This window comes from Condylura cristata, unplaced genomic scaffold (assembly GCF_000260355.1).
Source record: "Condylura cristata isolate star-nosed mole 26May11 unplaced genomic scaffold, ConCri1.0 scaffold00025, whole genome shotgun sequence".
Lineage (NCBI taxonomy): Eukaryota > Metazoa > Chordata > Mammalia > Eulipotyphla > Talpidae > Condylura > Condylura cristata.
The window spans coordinates 317,939-342,569 of NW_004567126.1; the positions used below are offsets into that span (position 1 = coordinate 317,939).

General features: G+C 50.2%; 3 protein-coding genes across 7 annotated transcripts; 1 reads left to right on the forward strand and 2 right to left on the reverse strand.

Moving 5' to 3' along the window:
- Window positions 1-2,933: 2,933 nt before the first annotated feature.
- On the forward strand, window positions 2,934-7,630 carry EPOR (erythropoietin receptor). The gene is made up of 8 exons (XM_004689004.2): window positions 2,934-3,056; window positions 3,845-3,980; window positions 4,303-4,481; window positions 4,559-4,716; window positions 5,209-5,362; window positions 5,446-5,533; window positions 6,694-6,781; window positions 6,875-7,630. The coding sequence occupies exons 1-8, from the start codon at window positions 2,942-2,944 to the stop codon at window positions 7,484-7,486; spliced, it is 1,530 nt and encodes a 509-aa protein (XP_004689061.1). The 5' UTR covers window positions 2,934-2,941; the 3' UTR covers window positions 7,487-7,630.
- A 97-nt stretch (window positions 7,631-7,727) lies between these two features.
- Window positions 7,728-11,143, reverse strand: SWSAP1 (SWIM-type zinc finger 7 associated protein 1). The gene is made up of 2 exons (XM_004688732.2): window positions 10,876-11,143; window positions 7,728-9,210 (listed from the first exon to the last, which is right to left on the reverse strand). The coding sequence occupies exons 1-2, from the start codon at window positions 11,122-11,124 to the stop codon at window positions 8,707-8,709; spliced, it is 753 nt and encodes a 250-aa protein (XP_004688789.1). The 5' UTR covers window positions 11,125-11,143; the 3' UTR covers window positions 7,728-8,706.
- A 5,020-nt stretch (window positions 11,144-16,163) lies between these two features.
- LOC101621517 (lipid phosphate phosphatase-related protein type 2) lies at window positions 16,164-24,628 on the reverse strand. 5 transcript variants are annotated; one of them, XM_012729791.1, is made up of 10 exons: window positions 24,625-24,628; window positions 23,224-23,289; window positions 22,351-22,430; window positions 21,314-21,502; window positions 21,055-21,190; window positions 19,958-20,229; window positions 18,873-19,049; window positions 17,962-18,084; window positions 17,594-17,645; window positions 16,164-17,464 (listed from the first exon to the last, which is right to left on the reverse strand). In XM_012729791.1, exons 2-10 carry the CDS (start codon window positions 23,264-23,266, stop codon window positions 17,118-17,120), a joined length of 1,419 nt encoding a protein of 472 aa, XP_012585245.1. In that variant the 5' UTR covers window positions 23,267-23,289; window positions 24,625-24,628; the 3' UTR covers window positions 16,164-17,117. The 5 variants fall into 5 exon arrangements, with proteins under 5 accessions (XP_012585245.1, XP_012585244.1, XP_012585246.1 ...); XM_012729790.1 differs by lacking the exon at window positions 24,625-24,628 and adding an exon at window positions 23,493-23,819 and having other exon boundaries at window positions 23,224-23,344; XM_004689006.2 differs by lacking the exon at window positions 24,625-24,628 and adding an exon at window positions 23,493-23,821 and having other exon boundaries at window positions 17,332-17,464; window positions 17,978-18,084; window positions 23,224-23,344.
- Between the last annotated feature and the right edge of the window lie 3 nt (window positions 24,629-24,631).

Sequence of the window (24,631 nt, forward strand, 5' to 3'; positions counted from 1 at the left end):
AGATTTTTATGGGGATGGCATTAAATCTGTATATTGCTTTTGGCAGGATGGCCATTTTGATGACAACATGCTACTTTTTAAAGACCTCCCCCAAAGCATTAAGACCTGTAAGACTGGGCCCTCCCTGGTGGTGCAGTGGGTTAAAGCACAGCACTAAAAAGCTAAAGCCACTTCAGCATGAGTTTGATCCCTGCCCCGGAGGTTACCCATATGGTGCAGCAGACCTCTCCTGGCCCACCCGCTGCTTCCCTCAGCAGTGTACTTCGTCAGTCAGCCTGTTCTGCTCCCCACTCTGTTTTCAGTGAATCCTCTCACTGCTCCTGCACCTCTGGCCTATACCCCAGTTCTGTATGCATAAGTAAATAAATCTTAAAAAAAAAAAAGGACCTGTAAGACCAGTCAGATACAAGTAACAGCATCCTTCTTGAAGTAGCTTTAAAAATTGCTCTTTACTAAGTGTCAGGTACTGTTGAAAAACTTCATGTTATCTATCTCATTTCATTTTCATAATGGAGTAGGCACTATTATTATGACTATTTCATATATGTGTGTGTGTATATGTATGTGTGTCTTCAGTGTGCATATATACTGAATATATATGTATATATATACACATATGCTGAAACTAGATAAGGTTCAATAACAATATGGCATAACAAGTGACGAGACCTAGTTTGACTGTCATATTCACAGTTTAGAGTTTCTCTCACTCTCTTGTACACACATCCAAATTCCAGTTTCCTGAGGAAAAGAGTTTCACTGACTTTTGGTGTTTTTTTTTTTATGCATACAGAACTTGGGTACAGGTCAGAGGTGCCGGGGGGGGTGGTGGTGAGACAATTCACTAGAGATAGAGTGGGGAGCAGAACAGGCAGACTGAGGGGTACACTGCTGAGGGGAGCAGCGGGCAGTCAGGAGAAGTCTGCCACACCATGTGGGTCACCTGCACTGATTGAACTGATTGCACTGACTGAACTTGCACTGAAGCGGCTGTGGCTAGGTTGCAGCGCTGTGTCCTAACCCATTGCACCACCAGGGAGGGTCCTTGGTGTTTTAAGATTGATTTATTTATGCATACAAGAGCTGGGGTGCAGGCCAGAAGTGCAGGGGCTTGAGAGGATTCACCAGAGACAAAGTAGGGAGCAGAATAGGCAGACTTACTGAAATACATTTCTGAGAGGAGCAGAGGATGAGGCCGAAGAGGTCTGCTGCACAACGTGGGTCATCTCCCTGGCCAAGGATCAAACTCAAACTTGGGTTACAGCCTGATAGCGCTGCTGTCTTTAACCCCTGTGTCACCAGGGAGGCACCTGTTTTTGTTTTTGTTTTTAAAGAAGTACTCAGAAACAGCTGTATCCAGTGGTTAACACAAGATCAACAGTTTCTCTACATCTTTTAGCTCTAATCTTTTAAAGATTTATTTATTTATGCATACAAGAATTGGGGTACAGGCTAGAGGTATGGAGACGATTCACTAGAGACAGAGTGGGGACAGTACAGGCAGATCTACTGAAATACACTGCTGAGGGGAACAGAGGGCTGAGACAGGAGAGGTTTGCTGCTGAGCAATGTGGGTCACCTCCCTGGCCAGGGATCAAACTCATGATGCAATGATAGCTTTAATAGTGCTATGCTTTAACCCATTGCATCACCTATCTACCATTTTAGTTGCAAGATTATCTTCTACTACTCCATATGCTTACCTTTCAACCAATAGAAAGGTACTCCTTTCTCCTAACTTCAGATAAAGTCCCAAAATGGAAGCTCATTAGATCCCTTTGGGCCACTAGCCCTCCCTGACCACCAATCACTGTGTTCCAGAGAATCAAGTGCTTTGATTGACTAGTTTGGGGAGAACAGTAATAATGAAGTATATAACCACCCTACCCCCAGGCAAGTATCTAAGTGAGGGGAAACTCAGCCTAAAAGAATAGCTGTTAAGACTATACTATAATTACTTTCCAGATTGCTCAAAGAACCTAACACTCCTTGTGAAACAAAAGAGTATCAACGTGCAAGGAATCAAAAAATCCACCCATCCCCAGAAAAAAACTCACAAAGGATCTCTCCAGCTCCAGAGTGTGTATAATTTTGCAAACCCAGGATCATATTGTACATTCTGTTTGGCAGCTCTGCCTGGCACTGGGCAAACACTCAACAGTTAGTTATTAAGATTTTATTTATTCTTACCCGATTAGGAAGAGATCTTGGGCCCTCCCTGGTGGCGCAGCAGGTTAAAGCACAGCACCAAAAAGCTAAAGCCACTTCAGCATGAGTTCATCCCGCCCAGATGCGACCCATGTGGCGTAGCAGACCTCTCCTGACCCACTGGCTGCTCCCCTCAGCAGTGTACTTGTCTATCTGCCTGTTCTGCTCCCCACTCTGTCTCTGGTGAATCCTCTCACCACTCCTGCATTTCTGGCCTGAACCCCAGTTCTGTATGTATAATAAATAAATCTTAAAGAAAAAAAAGATTTTATTTATTCTTACCCGGAGTAGGAAGAGATGTTGATTAGTACGATAATATCAGCAGCGTACAATACATTTTTTGAATGTTTGCTTTGTGCAAGGTTGGAGTTCACAGATGAGAAGGTCGAAGCCCAGATAAGGTCAAGTCATTTGTCTAGGGTCACACAGCAAGAAAGTAGGTCTGTAGCCAAAACCATAGCTTTCAGTCCTCCCGGAGAGACAGTGTCCTGGAGGCCCCTGCCCCCTTCAGCCTGGCGGGCCTCCCTCTTATCTCAAACCAGGCTGCATGCTGGTCCCGCCCCCTCCAGGGAACTGCCACTCTAGGCGTCTTGCCGGGAAAGCCTGGTCAGCTGTGTCCGGCGGAGGCAGCTGCCGCTGACCCAGCTCTGGACTGTGCTAGAGGTGGAGGAGACGCGAGGAGCCCGGGGGTGGGGGTGGGAGGCAGGGCAGGGGGGGTTGGCAGAGCTATATCATGGACCACCTCAGCGCACCACTCTGGCCTGGAGTTAGCTCCCTCTGTCTACTGCTAGCTGGGGTCGCCTGGGCTTCTCCCACCATAACTCCGGACCCCAGGTTTGAAAGCAAAGGTAAGGATGGGTGTGTGTGTAGACTTCTGAATGGTTCTGGAGGGTAATGCTGGGTCTGAAATTGTAGCCTGAGTCCTGGGACAAAATCTGTTGCCTGAACCCCTAGACCTGGTCCTGGTGGGGCTTTCGATGGTGGGGTGGGAGCAAATAGGTGTTGTCTAAATCTCTAGACTGGGTCCTGGGGGAGGTAGATATATAAATTTTAATGGGATGGTGCTGGAACTAGGCTCTGAAGTGTGAGTCCCTGAGGAGAGGGGATCCAGTGAACTCTCCAGTTGGGAAAGTTAAAGCCCTGGTCTCAGTTAGAGGGGCTGGGCAGCAGGCGACTGTAAACACCGTTTGCGTGCGCGCGTCTGATCCCTTTTTCTGCCGGGTACAGGGAAGGGAGTGGGGACACGGTTGGCGCTATCAGGTAGCTGGGAGCCTGCAGGAGCTGATACCGGGCCCCGCCTCCTCCACACACCCTTCTACCGGAACGCGCGTCCGGGCTAGGGGAGGTGGGGGCGGGGAGCGGGCGGTGGAAGGCTGAGACCTTGAAAGCCGAGCGCGGTTCAGTCAACCGTGCGGTGGGCTGGCTCTGCAGTGCGGAGAGGTGAGGTAGTAAACTGCTCCTGGGAGTTTGGGAGCCCACACCTCTGCGGACCCATCCAAGGGGCCCGTTTGGATAGAGCAGGGCGGGACATTTTTCTTATCGGCCTTCCCAGGCAGCGGAAAGTAGTGGGGAGGGCTCTGAGGACTGAGGACAGGGCTCAGCTTCCTTGACACCCCTCTTTGTACCACACCCTCAGTGGCTCTGCTGGCGGCCCGCGGTCCCAAAGACTTTCTGTGCTTCTCTGAACGATTGGAAGACTTAGTGTGTTTTTGGGAGGAAGCGGCAAGCGTAGGGGTCGGCCCGCAGAACTACAGCTTCTCTTACCAACACGAGTGAGTCCGACCCGGCAGATGGAGCACCCCACAGGTGGAGGTGGAGGGGCAGTTTGGGACGTCTCATGGTGCCAGGAACCGGATGGCACCTCCCTTGGTTCCCTGGTGGGAAGGTCGCGGGGTCTCGGCTGACTCGCCCCCCTAGTGGCCAGGACTGGAACACTCCCGTGATCATCCCGAACTTCAGAGACAGGACAATACTCCTCCAAATCCCAGACCTACTTCAGAGCTGAAACGCCCTCTGGTGATAGTATCCAAAAGCGGGGCGGTACAAATTCCCTCGTCCCCACTACCAACTTCCTCCCGGTTCCTTGATTCACAGGGGTGAGCCACGGAAGCCCTGTCCCTTGCACCAGGCGCCCACGTCTCGCGGCCTGGTGCGTTTTTGGTGCTCGCTGCCTACGGCCGACACGTCGAGCTTCGTTCCCTTAGAGTTACGAGTCACAGCGGACTCCTCGGGCGCTCTACTCTATAGAAGAATAATCCACGTGAACGAAGTGGGTCAGTTCGCTGGGAACGGGAGAGTGGTGGGGGAGAGGGTCACGGCTTCCGCCCACCTCATCACCCCCTCTCTGCAGTGCTCTTGGATCCCCCCGCTGGACTGGTAGCGCGACAGGCCAACGACAGTGGCCACGTGGTACTGCGCTGGCTTCCTCCTCCAGGGGCACCCATGACGAGCCTTATCCGTTATGAGGTGAACATCTCTGCAGGCAGCTCTACAGGAGGAACTCAGAGGGTGAGGCTCCACGATCCACCCGGCCCAGCATCATTAGCTCCTCCCCAGGCAGTCACCACGGCCCCGCCCCCGTGGCTTGACCCCGCCAGACCCTGCTCCGACGCCCGAGCACCCAAGACAGCGCTAGGACCACCGTCTTGTCCTGTTACTGCCTCCCCCGCACATCTGCACCCAAGCCCTTTCATCCCTTGTTCCCAAACTCCCATCCCTTCCGCAGGGTTCCGCTTTCTTTAAGCTCTGACCCCGCCTACTGCGACCGGTGGTTGACTGCTCTGATTGGTCCTGAGTCTTTTCTGGGTACCGCCTCCTGCTTTCCTCTCTGCTCCCGCTACCTGCTGCTCACCGCAATGCTTGGGCACTGTCCTTCCTTTCTCAGGTTGGTTCTGTACTTCCAGAGTCCGCCCCCAAGTGTATTTCCCGCAAGTATACTTCTCCGCTTGTCCCCGTCTTACTGACCACTCCTCTCCCCGGCCTCCCCCCCCCGCCCCCCAGGTGGAGATCTCGGATGGGCGCACCGAGTGCGTGCTGAGCAATCTGCGCGGTGGGACGCACTACACCTTCACTGTACGCGCACGTATGGCTGAACCGAGCTTTGGTGGCTTCTGGAGCGCCTGGTCTGAGCCAGCGTGGCTGCTGACGACTAGTGGTGATGCCCGAGGCAGGGGTATATGAGGGCCTGGGGTGGAGCATGCCATAAGCCCACCACCCTGACTTTACCCTGTTCCCCAGACTTGGACCCCCTCATCCTGACGCTCTCTCTCATCCTCGTGCTCATACTGCTGCTGCTGGCCGTGCTCGCCCTGCTCTCCCACCGCCGGTGAGCGTCCCATTTCGACTCCTGGCTCAGACTCCTCCCCTCTAACGACCCCTTTCTCTGGGAGAATATAGGCTCAGAGACAAGCAGGCACTTTCCCGGTGTCACATAGTAAGGAGTCAGTGGCTGGACTGGATGCAAACTAGACCAGATCCAAACTTAGCTAAAATTCTGTGCTCTTGGGGACATTTTTGGTTCTTTCTACCCCAGTGGATGCCCCTTCTTGGATTATTTTGTTAGTTCCTTTCTCTATTTTCATTACCTGAGTAGTTCACCAGATGGGTTTAATGTGAAGAATTAACTCCTTGAGTGCCTCTCCTTGCCTTGTAGTTTAGTCTCTTAGAGCAGCCACCTTGAGTGTTTTGTGGTTCCAAGCAGTAGCATGTCGTTTCCCATCCCCGAGACCTGGCCCATGCTATTCCTTCTACCTGGAACACCATTTCTACCGTGTCCACCAAGTAATCTCCTTGTTGTTTTTCAAGGTCCCATTCGTTTACTTAGTTCAAAAATACATGTGTTATGCACTGGGGAGAAAATTAAGAACATAAGATATCCCTCACCTTGTGGATCTCATAGTTGTCAGACAACAAACAAAGGAACCAACAGATATATGATTCTAAGTTGTGATAAAATAAACAGGATATGGCAACATACAGGATGGTAGGGGAAGGCCCCTAGGAGGAGACTTCAAAGCAAAAGTCTGAAAGTTTAGTAGGAGGTAGCCATGTGACAAGTTGGGAAAAGAAACAGCAAGTGCAAAGGTTCTGAGGTGGGAATGAAACACTGAAGCAGTTGTAAGAAGAGCTGTCACAACTAGGGCAAAGTATGTGAAGAGGGACTGGTGAGTGATGATATCAGGGTGGTGACAGGGTCAGGTCTTGCATTATAAAACAGGTTTTATTAATGCATGGGAGAGCCGTGGAAAGGAGTGAGGAGGGAAGTAGCAAAATGAACTTCCAGGCACACCTGGGTCAGTCTAAAGGGAATATAAAGTCATATGTATCGAACTCTACATATTTTTCAAACCCTATTCTAGCCCCTGCCTCCCAAGGCCTCTGTCTCCATCACAATCACCAGATGCCAGAAATATCTGTGTCCCTGAGAATGCTATAGGAATATGTTGAGTGTTCAGTGACATAGTTTTGTTTCTTTTGGCTTCACAGGGCTCTGAAGCAGAAGATCTGGCCTGGCATCCCAAGCCCTGAGAATGAGTTTGAGGGTCTCTTTACCACCCACAAGGGTAACTTCCAGGTAGGTGGCCTGACTGTCCCCTCAGGACCTGGGATTTCTCTGTTCCTGTGGCCAAACCGCAGGTCTCTGAGTAGATTGGTGCTATTTTTCTAGCTGTGGCTGTACCAGAATGATGGATGTCTGTGGTGGAGCCCCTGCACCCCCTTCACAGAGGACCCACCTGCCCCCGTGGAAGTCCTCTCTGAGCGCTGCTGGAGTGTGACACAGACAGTGGAGCCTGGGGCAGATGATAAGGGGCCCCTGTTGGAGGCAGTAAGCAGTGAGCATGCCCAAGACTCCTACTTGGTGCTGGACAAGTGGTTGCTGCCTCGAAGTCCATCTAACGAGGACCTCCCAGGGCCTGGTGGCAGTTTGGACGTAGCAACCATGGATGAAGGCTCAGACACATCCTCTTGCTCATTCACCTTGGCCCTGAAGCCTGGACCAGAAGGGGTCTTGGCTGCCAGCTTTGAGTACACCATATTGGATCCTAGCTCTCAGCTCTTGCGTCCACGGGCACTGCCCCTTGAACTGCCCCCCACACCGCCCCACCTAAAGTACCTGTACCTCATGGTGTCTGACTCTGGCATTTCAACTGACTACAGTTCTCGTGGCTCCCAGGGAGCCCAGGGGAGCTCGTCCAATAACCCCTACTCCAACCCTTATGAGAACAGCCTCGTCTCAGCTCCTGAGCCTTCACCTCCCAACTACGTGGTATGTTCTTAGGACTCTAGACCTCCGATTCTTGATTCTTTAAGATCCAGATTGACTTCAAGTGCCAGTCCAGGCCAAAAACTTTCAGGCAGGTCTCCCTCAGGACCAGGGCACTGCTCACTTGACTGTGTGCCCAATCTATCCTGCTCCAGAAATTACTAGGCAATACTGCAAAATGTATGATCTTTTTTGTGTGCACACACACAGACACATATATATACTCTCACATAAGTCTATCATAGTTTCTACTTACATTCTGTAAACCCCATATTTCTCTGGGCCCAGGCTATAGTAATAGGCCTTGAGCTCAATGTGAAATTTTGGATCTGGCAATTTGAATAAAAGTAGGTATTCAGTATAAGTTACATCAGTTGCCATAATAAACAACTAATCTGAATGTCTTAACACATAAAATGGTTTCTCTCTCATACCTCCATTCAAATAGGTGGGTAGCCCTCCCTGGGATGAGTCAGAAACCCAGACTCTTCCAGACTATAGATTTCACTATGCCACAGGGCCATCCTGGAATCTTCAGATGGATCATCTATACCCTGTTAGTCAACAGGCAAAGAGAAAAGCAGAAGATTCTATGGACTATTTGGGGGATCTAGCTGAGAAGTGGCTGCCATCTTTTCACAAGTCCCAGGGAGAAGACAGTTATGTAAAGAGTCTCTGCAACTAATAACAATAATGATAACATTATTAATTCATAGGGCTCTAGTCTGTTAAGCCATGTTATAAGTGGTTCAATGGAAGTTCTGTTTTAATCACTTTTATTTACAATTTGATATATAACCTAGGAAAGCAGAACAACAATTATGTACTTTTTGCTCCAGCAATTCCACTTCTAGATGTATGTCCTAAAAACGTACACCCATGCGCAAGGATGTATGTGAAAGGATGTTCATAGCAGTAAAGAAGTAAATCTGATTAATAAATTGGGGTATAGTCACTCATGGAATTATATGAAGAAAAAGGAATGGTCTAAAAAATATGGCTAAATCTTAGTAACAATGTTGAGTGGCAAAAGGAAGTCTCAGATTAAATTTTTCATAAAGTTCATTTAATATAGTTACAAAGAGCAAAACTAAACAATATATTGCTTAGGCATAATATGTACACAATACTATTATTGAGTTTAAAATTCACTTTACATTCTTTAGGTCTTAGAGTGGGTACATGTCCCTGAGGTTAATTTCCAGCCTTGAGAAACAAGAGAGGTGGTCAAAAGCTCAAGATTGGCCTTCAGAACTTGAGCTCTTGTCTGAACTAGGATTACCAGTCTGGGTGGCACATGAAGTGATTGTCATCTCTCCATCTTGTTGGAAAGACATCCACCACTCTGCTCTAGGGCCCAGTTCTCTGGGCTCCAGGCAGATTCGAAGGCGGTGGGGACCTGGACCTGGTGCCTCCAGCTGTAGCCAGCACTGGGCAGGGAAATACCTCTGGAGCAACAACAGCTGCAGGGTATCACCACTGTTTCCTTCCTCCTGGGTCTGCAGGGTCACAATGAGCCCACAGCCCCGGCCTGGCCCAACCCGGTGGCTGAAGTGGGCAGCTGTGTCTAGAAGCAGGGCAGCCAGGTGGGCAGTTCCTTGAGTTCCCAGGTCTTCCATGAGGTACTTTTCCAGGCCATCCAGCAGCAGGAGTGAAGGGGCTGGCCCCGGGGTTTCATGAGCTGAGCACAGGAGACGAAGAAGCTCACGGGTTGAGCTTGGGTATTGAAAACGGATCTTCTAGAGGTAGGAAAAGAAAAAAGTTTCAGGAGAGAGAACTTTTAGGGGGAAAGAAAACCCTGAAGGAGCTCCAAGGTTTTGTAGCCTCCATCCCCGACTTCAGGCCAAAGCCATCCAGACAAGGGAAACTACAAATCCCATCATCACAGAAGGGAAGATTGCTGGGACTTGAGGGTGGAGTTAGCCAGCTAGGTTTGGTAAAAAACCAGACATGGGGGCCTTGGAGCTCTCTTGGTTTTTGACTCTTCTTGCTCCTGCTCCTCTTGGCTCTTGGCTTTCACTGGCTCCTAGCGTATCATTGGGATTGCAGGTTGGTGGAACTGGTAGGACACAGTACCAATTTTCCCCCTCTCTTTCTCCTGAAATATTAATTTCCTCATTTCCCATACTTTTGTAAATAAATCCTTTACCAACCTTTTTGTGTGTGCCTGCAGTTGAATATTATTATATAAGTCCCTTCAAGTGCACGGATGAGGACCCACAATCAGGCAACCCAAGGTTGCCTTGTAACAGAACCAGACTTCTAGCTATGGCAGCCCTGTTCCCTTGCATACTTTCCTGAAAGACGCTGGTTCCAGAGCATAGCGCTCAGAGTGGTCAAATATTATATTTGCCCCAACACACACTTTTTAAATCTATCGCCCTAATGTTAGATAAGAATAGACAAACTGGAAAGAATGCCACAGGTCAGGAATCTGTTTCATACAAGGAGATGGAGGTAAAAGAGATTAACACAGACATTAATCCAGCTATCAGACTCTGTAGGGAGTGTCAGGAGCACAGACCTGAAGGTGAAGGTATGGGAATTAAGGGACAAAACATCCACCCTCAGAGATGAGGCCCCCAACCCCCATCCAGTCCTTCTCCCCACAGAGGGGCAGCAGTCTTTCTACCCACCTCTGACTATTCAGGTGCTTCTTTCCACCCATTCTCTCCCTCCGCAGGGCAGCAGCTTCCTGCCTGCCCAAGCTAATCTCCCTCAGCAGAGGCAACTCTCCTCAAGGCCCCCAGCGTGCAACCATGCAAGCCGCACTCAGCAAACCTGCCCCTTTTTCAGCGCAGCTCTTCCTGTCCGCTGGTGTCTATGCAAGTGTCTTTTACTCTTCTGTCCTAATAAACCTGCTCTTCAAATATAACTAACATCTTTGTGTAGTGGAGAAACTCGCCTGGGAAACTCGCCACCGGCAGCAGAAAGGGGAGCTCTGGTGAAACCTTTAATAGAGTAAACCTAAGGACCCCGCTCTTAACTTATCTCCAAAAACTACATGATCCCCATATTAAATGAGAACAAGGTGTGTCTTTCTGCCAAATCTCTAGGGCAGTCTTGCAACGGAAAACCCGCCCCTGGCGGTCCTCCGTCTCGAACCATTTTCACCCAACACTCCGGCTTCACTGGAAGCAACGAGAATCCAAGAGAGGGCCCAAGGTTAGTACTTTACTCGCCCCAGACCCTGGCCTTAGGGCATCGCCTTTCGCTAACTCCACCACTGGAAGGACTCTTAATTAGCCTCGCTGGGTGTGCCTCTCCCATACTCTTCATTTTGTCTCAGGATGGCGGCTCAGGCGCATCCTTCTGCCTCCTCGCTATTGGGCTGTGTATTTGTCACTCAATTCTTGACTCGCCCAACACAGGCTGACCCGCCTCCGGTCTCGCTTCTCCGTTACCTGCAGCCGCAAGGGATCTAGCCCGGCCCGGGTTCCGCGGGGCAGGCTTTGCAGAGGCACCCGGGTCAAGAAGAGGACGGAGCCTCGGTCCTCCCCCGCCACCTCCAGAGCCGCTGCCAAGAGCAGCGCTGTCTTTCCAGAGCCTGGACCTCCGAGCAGCAGCAAAGGTGGCCCGATCTCAGCAGCGTTCTCCTGCTGGGGCCCAGCCGGGCGGCCCCAGTTAAGCGCCCGCCTCAGGATCTCCGCCATTCGCAACGTGCCTTGGTCCAATCGGCGGCCTTAATCCTGCCCAAGCCGAATCCGCATTGGTTACGGCACACTTAGCTTCTCCATTGGTCCACGTTCCTGTCCATCAAGGTTAGACCGGCCTTTGCTAGCTCCTCCCCCGGTGAAGGGGCGAATATACTTTGAAGGAGAAATATGGGTATTAGAGAGAAATAAGACCCTTTCCTGGGTGAGTTGGCAGGGGGAGACAACACAAATGCTGTTATTGTGAGTTAATCCTCTAGACAGAACACTGAGTGTTGGAGGGAGCAAGCCCAAAACCCTGACATAAAATCCTAGCTTCGGGTTGCTCACCTGGAAAATGAGTATTGTGTTAGCTTCTCTCGTGTATGTTTCTGTTGATGTCACCCAGTGACAACTGAGAAGTGGAAAGATGGATGAACTGTGTCTTTGCCTTTCTGTATCTGAGTACTGGCACGTCAGCAGATATCTCTGAGGGCTTTTGAGGAGTTTCAACTGACCAGGGGGCGTCTTGGGTACAGGGGAAGGCATGGCACCGACAGACAGCGATAGGGGTTGGGAAGCTGAAGGAACATTATTGCGGGGATCTTGTCTGTGTTCACTTCTGTATCTCCCGTGCCCCCGATGGTGACCGCCTCATAGGCTCTCAATCTAGGTCCCTAAATGAATGAAAAAATGAAGGTAGAGTTAATGAGAAACTGGGAGAGAAGGTGGAATTAGGTTAGTGATGGGGGCTGGTCTCCTTACCCAGGCTTTGCCCCAGAGCTGCCACTCATGCTCCTGTTGCCCTGGCAACTCGATTTCCTGGTAACTTCAAAGTGTGCTGTTGCCAGGAGACCTGGGGGCAGGGCAGAACAGACTTCCTGGGCTCCCTCTCTTCCTCTGGGACCAGAACACAGATCCACAACATCCCCCAATACACCCACTCACACAGCTGGCTACCCCCACATGCTACACACACACACCATGACATCACTATATATATTCTACTTCCAAAATCCCCCTCACTCACATGCTCACAGCCTTATCTTGATATAAAGCATCCTATTCATCTCTTTCCTAAATTTGCTCTCATACCCTTTCCCCTGTACAAACCACACTGATATAACCATACCATTGCTATGCACACACATGCCAAACACCCCACTTCAACTCCACAAAGGATATACAACCCATGAATCACCTCACATTGCAACACTCCAAAAGTATAGGCACCCAGTAGTGACACTTGTACCACAGACTCTCAAACAGTTAAATACACAGGAACATGTGAACACTGCCCACTACAGGTCTGGCACTCCTTTTTTTCTTGCCTAGAACACTCAGCTCACAGATATCCCTGTGGCTCATTTCCTCACACCATTCAGGTCTCTGCCCAGATATTACTCAGAGAGGCTTTCCCTGACCATCTGTGTAAAATCACACACCCTTCACTCTTTAACTGTTTATTCATCTTTATTTCTATTTAAATAACATGTATTCATCTTTTTCTATTTAAATAACTTAACATTTTCAATGTTATGTATTTTATTGCCTCTCTCTCACCTAGAATGTCAGTTTCACTGAGATAGGGTCTGTTTTTTTTTTTCACTGCTGGGTCTTGAGTGCCTAGAACAGGAGCCGGTACAAGAAGGTACTCATAAATATAGGCTGAGTGAGAGTATTGGTAGAGATGTGGATGTTTTGCAGATCTCTCACACATACAGTACTTCTCTCAGTTCTCAGATTCCCATCTTAATATTCTGACAGGACACTTACCTCCTTGGGAGGTTGAGGGCTGATGGGTAAGGGGGTGGGGAATAGATGGTTCAGTCCATCTTTCTACCTGAAATGACTAGTTCACCATCTGTAATTGATTAGTTCTTTTCATTAGCAAACATTTCTTGAGCACTTACTATGTGTCAGGTCCTATTTTAGGCACTGGGGATTCAGCATTTTGAACTATTAAAATGGAGATAACAAAGTCTTGGGACCCTCCCTAGTGGGGACAGGGGTTAAAGTGCAGCATTATGAAGCTGTCTGCAACCACTGCAGCATGAATTCAATCCCAGGCCGGGGAGTGACCCACATGGCATGGCAAATCTACTGCTTCCCTCAGCAGTGTATTTCAGTCAATCTACCTGTTCTGCTCCCCACTCTGTCTCTGGTGAATCCTCTCATCCCCTGTACCCCAGTTTGACCTATTCCCCCAGTTCTTGTATGTATAAATAAATCCAAAAAATAAAAAAGGTTTCAGTCCTGGTCGAACTGACATTCTAGCAAACGAGATGACAGCTAAACATAAACAAGAGTAAGTAGTCTATGAGCAGAAAAAGGTGTGCACACAAAAATGTTTGAATAAGCAAAGGAAGCTGAAGTGTCAGTTCGTGTCCTTTTGCAATTTTGAATAGGGCAGTAGAGACGGATCTTTGAGAAAGTGATTTGAAAAAGGTTTTGTAACTAGGGAAGGAGTGAACCTCTGTGATAATATACACAATGCAGATGTGGGGGGAAATTAACATTTCAGGTGGAGGCACTTGCAAGTTACAAAGGCCCTGAGGCATAGAGAGAACTTTGACTTTTACTAACAGTGCCATGGGGAGCCGTGAGAGGTTTGAAGAAGAGGACCATGGTCTGCCATACATTCTAAACTGGAGCTCTGCTTTGGTCAAGTTGAGAGCAACATTGAAAAGGTTTTTTTGAATAAGTAAAGTGCACCTTAATCTGAGTTTTCTGCCAAGATTATTCATCCTGAGATGGGGGTATGGGCAAGACTAGGTAGGGCTCATATCATCAGCCTCTCTAGCAGGCCCAGACACTCCTTCCTACTCTATAGCTCCCCCTTTACCCTTTCTGGGCTGGAACCATGGACAGCACAAAGCAGGTGGTGGTCAAGGTGCTGTCCACTGTGCTGAAATTATGCTTCTTTCCTAGCCTGTGCGGAGGCACTTGTGCCACCCACCAGCTAGAAGGTGCCATAGGTACCAGAGTTTCAGCCCTGGGAACAGATGCTCTGGTCAGTGAATCAGAGATCTCCATGATTCTGTCCCTCCGCTGCCTTCAGCCTCTCATGATCCCATTTCATATCCCATGACCCACAATCACATTGATCACTCCACTCACAGGTCTCCTCATTATTCCCTGCACACAGCAGGCATGCTCCTTTCTCAAGACTTTCATGCTGGAAACAGTTCTTGCCTCACCCCTGATGTTTTCATGGCTTCCTCTCTCCCTACTTAGACCTTATCTACAGAGCCATCTACTTACAGAAAATTTTCCTGACCACCCTCTGTAAAGTGCAAACCGTGTCCTCATTCCACAGCTGTCCCATTGTTTCCTCTAGCCAGCCTTCTTATCAGTGATCAATATTTAACAGCTTATGGGCTTTCTTGGTGGTACAAGGGGTTAAAAAACAGCACTATGAAGCTATCTACGGCCACTGTAGTTCAATCCCCAGCCAGGGAGCTACCCACATGGCACAGCAGGCCTCTCCTGTCTCTCCTGCTGCTCTCCTCAGCAGAATATTTCAGTAGACCCACCTCTTTTGTTCCCCACTCTGTCTCTGGTGCCTCCTCACCCCTTCCCCTCTGGCCTGTACCCAGTTCTTGTATGCATAAATATATCTTTAAAACTATTTAACATATCAGAGTCCTTATCCTTGCCCTAAATACTTGATCCTAAAATTCAAAATTTTTTATTTTTTCAAAAAGCATAATGGAATAAAAATTACTTACTGTATAACAACCATAATGGGACCTGGAATAACATCTCAAAATAAAATGCCTTATCTTCTGTGGTACATAAACACAATGGAATATTACTCAGCAACCAAAAAAAGAAACACATGTCTTTTGCAGCAACTTGGATGGAGCTGGAAAAGATCATGCTTAGTGAGATAAGCCAGAAAGAGAAAGAAAAATACTGATGGTTTCACTCATAGCAGGAGTATAATGGACCAGGCGAGAAAATAATAATAATAATGAACAGCCATATACCAGAGACATTTTGTGGGGGTGGAGCGGGGAATGGGATAAAAAAATGGGGAGGGGGCAGAGGAGGAGGGAAGTGCAGGGGACAATGGTGATGGCACAGGGTGACTTGGTGATGGGAAACCCAAGGGGATTACAATTGAGATGAAAAAAAAATTTACAAAATGATGTAAAAATAAACTATTACATTATGAATAAAATAAAATGCCTTATCTTCAATGAAATATAAGAATATATTCATTGAGTGAAATAAAAACTATATATGTCATGTCATTTCAGGTCAGGTTTTGCTACAGTGAGTTATAAAAAAAAGTTCAGTTTTCAGACCTTTCTCAAATCATTAATTGTAGCTCTGTGTATAGCTTATTTATCTTGTTTATTGTCTGTCTCATATATTAGAATGTAAGCTTCACAGGGGCAGAAATCTGATTGTTCTGTTCACTGCTTCAGCCCCTGTGCCTAACTAAACAGGTTCTGGGCTCACAATCAGTGCTCCATAGTGTTTGTTGAATGAATGAAGGATAAAGAAATAGACTATGCTTTTTTGCTTCTTGGACAACTGTGTGCCCCAGTGACCTGTCTGAAGCCCCCTCAGAGCCACAGTGGTTGTGATTGGGTGTGGCTTCCCAATCCTCCTACCTTATCTGGTTTCTATTAGGTCTTCAGTGGTCTGGACACAACACACTCTCACAATCACAAATCCTGCTCTCATTCAAGCAATCGTGGGTTATTTTAGTGTTCTCAGTATCCTCTTTTGCCTTTATCCTGTTCTTTGTTGCCTGGCAGTAGTCAGAAACAGGCTAGATGCCCAGAGTAAACAGTCACATGAGGCCCTTATATATTTCTTAGATGGAACTTGTGGGTCTGTCCTCATTTGATGATGAACATACAAGGGCATGGAAAGGTTAATCAACTTCCCTGAGGCCACACAGCCAGGAGATGTTGAACCAGTATTTAAGTCCAAACTACTAGACCCACAACCCCACACTGTCTCTCCACAATCACCTTCAGACACACTGTGATTCGTGATTGAAGTCTCACACACAATACCACCAGGGGGAGGGAGGCTGGTGGCCAAACTTCTGTTACAAACAGGTCTTTATTAAAGATGAGGAGGGGCAAGGAAGGAGGGCAGTGTCTCCTCTGTCCACTGCCTTTGGCTGCCCAGGATGGGAGAGCCCTCTTTGCCCCACCCATGCTCCCCATGATGGAACATCTGCATGAGGCTGAGGCATGGGGGGCCAGTGTTAAGAACAGGGGTGGGTTCCAAGAAAAATGTCCTTTCACAGCCCTCATAAATAAGGATTTGGTTTAACCGGGGCACAGGCAAGGGGAGACAGCACCCTGGACCCCAAAACCTATAAACTGGGGCAAATCCTGCATAAGCAGGGATTAAGGAGTTAAGGTTGTACATAGGGGAGGGGCTGAGAAGCATAGGGGGATCTATAATGACCCTTCCACAGGGGAACCTACACCCCCACTTTAGCTAGACTCTGAATATGAGGAGAGAGGACCTACTGACATAGGATAACCCGATTTCCCTCCCTTCTTCTGCATATGCCTAGACATGGGTGGTCCCCCATTGACTGGAATCATACCCACCCACCCTAGAAATTCTGAAAACCAAGGCGCCTGTTGGCTATTCAACACTAAATACTGGCTGAAGTTGCCCACTTGTCTGAGGGTCCTAGGAAGTGAGGGGAAACATTGGTTGGCTAGAGTAAACTCCTCTGGTCAGAATTCTGAGAAATGGGGTCTTCTGTTGGCTGGCCAATGACCGATGGGGTCAAGATATGGCCCTTAAAAGGGAACTCCTGGGGCAACGGTCCATCTCCCAGTTATACCCATTTGGATGTCCCAGAGGACAAGTGAGGCAGGGTGTGCTCCATGTCCTTTCAGCCATCTTCTGATCTTGGAGCCTGGCTGGTTTGGGGACAGGGAGCTTTGGCACTCACGTGGCATGTGCACACACATGTGTGGTAGGGAAGAAATGGGGACAGGGCAGGTTCTGGGTGGGGGGGGTAGGCTTCACAGCAGGTGGTCACGACTGGCAAACAGGTAAGGGCTGAAGTTGTCCCGGTGGAATGGAGAGGGGTAGAGTCCACTAAGGGTGTATAGGTCCCGCAGCAGTGGCGTGGGCAGCAGCAACTTCCGGCCACGTCCACTGCCTCCCCCGCCCGGCCCCCCAGGTCCAGGGGAGGAGGGCGAGGGGCCCTGACTGGGGGTTGGTGCAGGCAGGGGCACAGGCAGTGGCAGGGGCGTCGGCTCAGACCTCAGTCGAGGGCGGGGCACACGGGGTGATGAACACATGGCTGGAGCCCTGGAGGACACGCAGCTGGGAATCAGGTGGCCACGGCGGGCGCAGTTCTGCGGCTCTGGGGGTTAAGGATCAGAGGTCAGGTGATGAGAATGTTTGGGAGGAGGCCATGACAGCATAGACCTCTACGGCAGTTACCGCCATCTAGAAACCCCCCTATTTGTCCCCCCACACCCTCAACACTCACTGGATGGGGTGAGCCGTGCCGGTGTCGAATGCGGCCTGCAGGCCTCGGGTTCCTGAGACAAAAAGGTAGAAGGAAGGGGCTAGCGGCCCCCCAGGCCCCACTGACCGTAGCCACGAGAGACTCATCAGGTAGAGAGCCCGATGGAAAAGACAACCAGAGTTCTCAAGTATAACCACATACCCATGACAGGAAGAGAAGAAGCTAACCTTTATATTCTGTAGGACTGTCCCCCCAGGACCTGGGGCCATAGAGACCAGCAATTGCACCCATTGCCCAGAGCCCCCCACCTGTCGTCTGACTTTCTGCCTCCTTGGAACCCCTCCACCCACCACCCTCTCCAGCCGGGAGTGGCCCCCGGCCCCCCTTACCTGGGCCACACTTAACTTTTCGAGGGGGTTATCCATGGCGGGGGTTTGGCCCAGATCCTCCCAGGTGGGGAGCCTTCGACCAGAAGGTGGCCGACTCTGGAAGTTGTGAACAACACAGGTAACCTAGGATAGGGTGAAAGAACTGTGTTAAGGCCCAAGGCCAATAAAGTAGGAGTTGAGTAAATATCATCCCTGTCATTTAGATAAGAAAACTGAGGTTTAGGTTTTAAAAACAGCTTAATTTTTATGGTGTTCACGATGTGCCAAGCTTTGTACTTTCCACTTTACCAAGGGGTAAGGATTATTATTAGTTATTACACAGAGTGGTGCTAGGAAGAGGCAGATTAAGCTGAGTTGTACTAGTACAGGATCTGATTCTGACTTTCAACATTTTACTCTTTGTATACCATGGGTCTTTTAAATTAATTTTGGGTTTTTGTTTGGTTGGTTGGTTCTGTATAGTATTAAGTTTGACTTTAAAAAATATTACTGAGCACCCTCCCTTGTGGCATGGTGGGTTAAAGTGCAGCACTATGAAGCTATCCACAGCCACTGCAGAACAAGTTCAATTCCCGGCCAGGGGGGTGACCCACATGGCAGCAGACCTAACCTGTCTCACCCACTGCTCCCCTCAGCTATGTATTTTCAGCCAATCTGCCTGTTCTGCTCCCCACTCTGTCTCATCCCCCCCTCAACTGGCCTGTACTCCAGTTCTTGTATGCATAAATAAATAAATCTTTAAAAATATATACATTACTGAATGTTATATACTCATAGCACATGGCTTACCCTGGTCCTGTTATCCCATTTCACTGATAAGGACATCAAGACAGGGTAGGGTTAAGGAACTTAGCCCTAAGTCACAGAAAACCCACCTTTCAGTATGGTGTGGTCCCAACTTTTGGGCTTACCAGAAAGGTTGCGATGGCCGACCCAGTCAGGAAACCAGCCAGCACGTCTGACCAGTGATTCCGATACTCAGCCACTCGGACCACACCCACCAGGAAGGCAGGGCACAGCAGGGCCAGGCAGAGTGATGGTTTGACCAGACGGGAACCCTTCACCCGGAATACGAGTGTCACGTACATCTGAGGGAGTCAGACTTGTCAGGCACACATGGCAGTGCAGTTGCTGAACTCGAGTATGCAGTGTTCTGGGATGGGAAGTGTTTAGAATTCTCAGGAGTTGAATTGCGGATGGAGGCTGTGGCCAGGGGTTCCAAGGAAAGTAACTAGGTGGGTGGTAAACAGGTGGAGTTGGCGGTGAATTTCAGGGGTGAAATGATGGAGTCAAGGTGGGTCCTTGATTGTGGGAGCATGACCATGGCAGCAAAGAGCCAGATATGGGTCTGAGCCCATATCTCTGGGGACCAGTCTCAAAAGGGGAAAGATGCTTGCTCCATTAATGTCTGGCCACAGAAGCAGAGGGTGTGGAGTGGAGGCCCAAGGGGCAGGTTGAGGAGCTCCAGGAGGTGGAGGAGTTCAAACACTAAGAGACCAGGCAGGTTTAGAAGCTAGCTCAAGAAGCTAGAAAAAGGAGTCAAAACTACATGCAGAAGCAGGCAACAAAATCAGAAGTCAAGTGAGGAGCGAGGCTAGATCAAAAATGGGGCAAGATCAAATGGGAATGGCCATGGATCCTCCCAGCCAACACAGGACCTGGGGACAAGCAGGACTAGGCTCCAGGGGAGAAAGTCAGGTGCTCCAGTGACAACAGCATGCTTCCACAGGGCAGAAGCAAAGTTTCCTGAGGGCTTGGTACTACAGGGGTCAGATACCAAGGGTACAGTCAAAACCAGCAGAGGACAGAGACTCCAGGGGGCACAACCAGAATTACAGGGAAAGGGTCGGAGTCCCCAGTGTTACAGTCCGCACTGAGGGCAGTGTTACAGCACTGGGCGTGGTCTCACCAGAGTAGGAACCGGAGGCAGCAGTTGCTCAGGCAGGCTGCAGCCCACTGGCAGCCCCCCATTACCCGGCTCCCACATGGGGCTCACCGCTGTGTAGGTAACTGCGTAGGCACAAAGGGCCGCATCCTTGCAGGGGAAGGCTCGGCGCGCAGCGGCCACCAGGCTGGGGCTGCCGGCGCAGGCACCCTGATCAGTAACGAAGTGGTCGGGACCCAGTCGTTCAGGTGTGGGTGGCAGGCAACCCAGTGCCGTGTAGTTGGGGCGGCACACAGACAGGAAGTGTGGCGTGGGGTTGCCGGTCACCACCTGCCCAGCATTGGCGAAGATGGTCGTAGTGAAGAGGCCAAAGGAGTAGACCCCTGCCAGGCGGATGGGAGAAGGCGATGATACCCAGAGTTCTCATGCCCCATGTGGCCTTCCTCCTGTCAGTCTCCTTGTGGCTCATCTGGGTCCCCTGTCTCACTTTCCTGGGACTGCCACTGATGCAAACCTTGACTCCCCCTACCGTTGTGCCCCATTACAGTTGCACCAAGGTCCTGCTCCCTTGGGATATACTTTTATGCCTCTTGCTCCTGGGACACTCCATACAGCTGACCTCCTGGGATTATCACTGTCAGGAGTGGACCATCCTCAGAACTCCTTTCTAGCGAGGCTGAGACCACTCTACAACTTTGTGTCAGGATTGAGTCCATATCCAGGACCTCCTCAGGCCACTCTGATGGCACTCCAGAGCCTGTCTCTCTGTGGCCTAGACTTGAGATTCATGAGTTGATCACTTTCCCCTGGGTAATTAATCAGGTGAAGCTGGATCTCCAATCCAGTGTCCCAGGAACCACCATGACACATGAGCTTGCACCCTCCCCTGCCCTATGGCCAACCAATTGTGTCAGGATCTCACCTCTCTGCCCTAGTTTCCCCTGGTGTTTGGCTTGAGCCTGTGTCCCCTTTCTCTTCCTTAACCTCTCCTAAGGGCATTTTTGTGTCCTTCTCTTATAGTTGCCATCATGGTTGGCTCAGGTCCCACCCATGTCCTTAACCTTCTTGGGCCTGAGACCAAGACCTTCTTTGCCCCTTGGAGTCACCATCATGACAGTTCAAGGCCTTCTTCCCCTTGGAAGGTTTATCAGGGTTGAGCCTGGCCCATATCCCTTTGCATAGCTGACCCCTGGGGCAGCATCACTCACCTAGGAAGCGAACTAGCCTCCGGAGTGGGGGACTGAAGCGGCAGCAGGCCCCAGACACGATAGTGCTCTCCCGGATAATAGGGATGGCTGAGGGTGGTGCAGGGAAAAAGGCACGCGCCAGCTCGGCCAGCAGAATCTGAGGGCAAGACCAAGGCAGGGTCTTCCTGGCCTTCCAGCCCAGCCCTCTGCCCACCTCCTTGGCCCTTCTGCCTTCTGGGAGGTCCTCCCACCTTCTGACCAGTGCTCCCTTCAGTCTCACCGTGAGGGTAGGTCCAGCAGTGACCAGGGCATAGATGAGTGCAGGAGGTGCTCGGCTGGCAGCCTCAGGTCCAGGGTAGGGTTTGGCGTAGGTGCTGTCATAGCAGAAGAATCCTTGGGTGTGCACCGGGAAGGTGTCTGTGAACTCCAGGCGGTAAGCAAGCAGAACTACAACTCCCAGCAGCACTGACTGCCACCCAGTCACAGTGGAAAGAGAGAGATATATAAAGAAAAGAGAGGTCAGTGCCTAGCTGGGAAGCAGAGACACAGAGATGGAGCTGGACAGAGGAAAGGAGCGAGACACACTAAGAGAGATCAAGACTGAGGGTGATAAACAGTGACAGAGAGATGTGGAGGAGGAGAGGGAGAAGGGTCAGGACCTGGGGGAACAGAGAGACATGGAGAAAAGAGATGGAGATAGAAACAGAAAATAAGAGAGGAGCTGGAGAAGAGACAAAGAAAGAAAAGGGCATCAAATAGAATCCAAAGAGAAGAGAGGACTGGGGAGAGGGAGTGAGGACAGGACTAGGGATTGTTCTAGTGAGAGACAGACAGTGGCTAGTGGAGGGACAGACCAACAGGCAGGGGATTAATACTACTGGTAGAAATACTAGCAGCTACAAGAAGTGTAACCCTGTGGGCGGGGTCCTAATAAATCCCTTTGATGAATTAATACATTTTACCTTCATAACAGACCTAAGTGAGAGGCACTCTAATAATACCCATATGACAGATGAGAAAACAGAAGCTGGAGGGGGTGTATGGGAGTGTCCCAAGTCCTGCAGTAAGGATGGGCAGAGCGGGACTGGATCGCAGGGAGTGCCACTTCTGATTCCAAGTGCCTAAGCACCTCAATAGGAAAGGAACCACACTTTTACTCCCCAGAGAGCTGTGCAGTAGGAGATGAAGGTGTATGGGTGGGAGTGAGGGAGATGGAAAATGGGTACAGGTGGGGACCTGGCAAAGATATGGGAGACAGGAAGACAGGTGCACTCCCTCCTAGCCAAGGGTCTGGGGAGGCAGGTACAGGCTCCTCACCTCCACAAATACAAAGCAGGGAATAATGGAGAAGCTCCTCTTCAGCTGAGGTCCCCCTCCCGCCATGGTGAAGGCCAGGCCTGTAGAGGTGGGAAGGAAGTAGGGCCGCCAGGGCCAGGGCCGGGCCTGGGAAAGTCACCAGCAAGAGTGAAGTTCTCTGACCCCACCCTTGGGCCCACAGACAAGGTTTGTAAGCCTTGGCTCCGCCTCCTGAGCCTTTCAGCCACACCTCTGCAAATCCAAGTCCTGCCTCCCCTTGGTCTCTGATTTGTTCAATAGAAAAAGGGCCTTCCCTGACCCAACCCATTTGCTTCAGGTGCTGAAAGGGACCCCTGAGATTCTTCTATAGAAGTCTCCCCTCACAGCCTAATAGGAGACTGCAGGCTCATGCCTTTTTGGAGGACCTCTCTAAATGAGCGGGAGCCCCTGCTTTCAGACTTTAGAAGAGACTTCGCCTTAATGGGAACTCCTTCCCCATAGGATTTAAAAGGGTCCTCAATACTATCACTTTTTAGGGAACCCCATCCTCCTTCCCATCATACCTTATAGAGGAGACCTCGTGCTCTCTGTCACCACCTCTCTCTCCAGTCCCTTTGGGCAGTGCCTGGCTGGTGTGGGCTACTGGCTAGACACTCCTTTTCTCCCAGTTGCCTCTCTCTCTCTCTCCCACCCCCCTACCCCCCCAGTCTGTCTCCCAGTATCAGGAGGGGATTATGAGCTCCACTCCCACATATTCCTTCCTTCTCCCAATTAAACCTCAGTACTACAGAGGCCAACACAGTCATGCCTGCTTGACCCAATCTCCCAGCCTCACCTCACCTGCAGAAAGGCCCTATGGTTTCCCACGGGTGGCTGCAAGGCCCACAGACTCACAGCTGCTCCTGATGGCCAGCAGGGCAGGGATGGTCACCCCCATGGCACAGGTGTGGAAATTGAGGCCTAGGGAGATGAGGGAAGGCACTCTGGGTCCAGTGCCCCATCCACATAACTTGCTCTGTGGTGTGACATGGAAAGAGTTGCTAGAGATGCCACATGCCCAACTTCCACAGTTCCCTCACTTTCCAGAGACACAATCACCCACTCTGGCACCCCCAGAATATACAATACAGCCAGAGCCTCCACCCCAACCACCACACACATACCCACACACCATGGCACAGCATTTGTCCGTCCCACCAACATGGACCAAGTGTCTGTTGGGACTGAGCTGGGTGCCAGCCTTGTGATGAAAGAGATAGGATTGTTCATTCAGACAGGTGCCCAACACCCACCATATATATAACTGCACACACACACACAGTACAGTACCACATGGCCTGCCACAGACACCCACACAAATCAAACAATTCCTGTGACACACACAGTCACAGCAACACACTGGAGGACCTCCACATACCTCACAGTCCCACACAAGCCCTTTTCCTATCACTGTCGGGGATGTATGCTGAGGGCTGCCAACACATTTAAGAATCACATCTATAAGAGTCAACACAGTGGGGGTCACAGAACTGGTCACAGCATCACACCCCCAATTACAAGATACTCTATGACAGTCACACACATTAGCAGCCTCTTATCCACATTACCATAGGAGAGACACAGTGCCATTCACAACCACAGCCACATGGCCCTGCACAAACACATACATGGCCCATGACACAAACTCACACACAGAGCCACACAAAACAGGGTCACGATCATAACCACACAAAACCGCCCCTCACACGCCATCAGAAGGAACATACAATAGCAGTCACATAACGACAGTCATATGCACACAATCACACAACCATCAGGACAGTCACAATGTCACAGTGATAGCAGTCACAACAGCTACCACATACACACCATCAGAATGATAAGCACGACAGCTACACAGAGACAACCACGGCAGATACAGTCTCTCTCTCTCTCTCTCTCTCTCTCTCACACACACACACACACACACACACACACACCACTGACACCCCCCCCAAGCCATAAAACCAGCCATACAAAATGACAGTTATACAAGCACACACTGACACATCATAACGATGAACAATCACAGTCACCCTCACCACCGCTTGGCTTCTTGAGCCTGGGGCTCCCTCTTCACCCTCCCTTCCCCCAGTCCAGTTCCGAAGCCCCAGCTTGTCACCTCCCCTCCCCCTCCTGCTGCTGGACCCACTGGGGACCCGACTTGCCAGAATCGAACCCCAGCGGGACAGATAGACTGAGGGTCTGAAGCCCACAGGAGGAAGTGCCGGGGATATCCCAAAGCCCTCCCCTCACCGAGTCG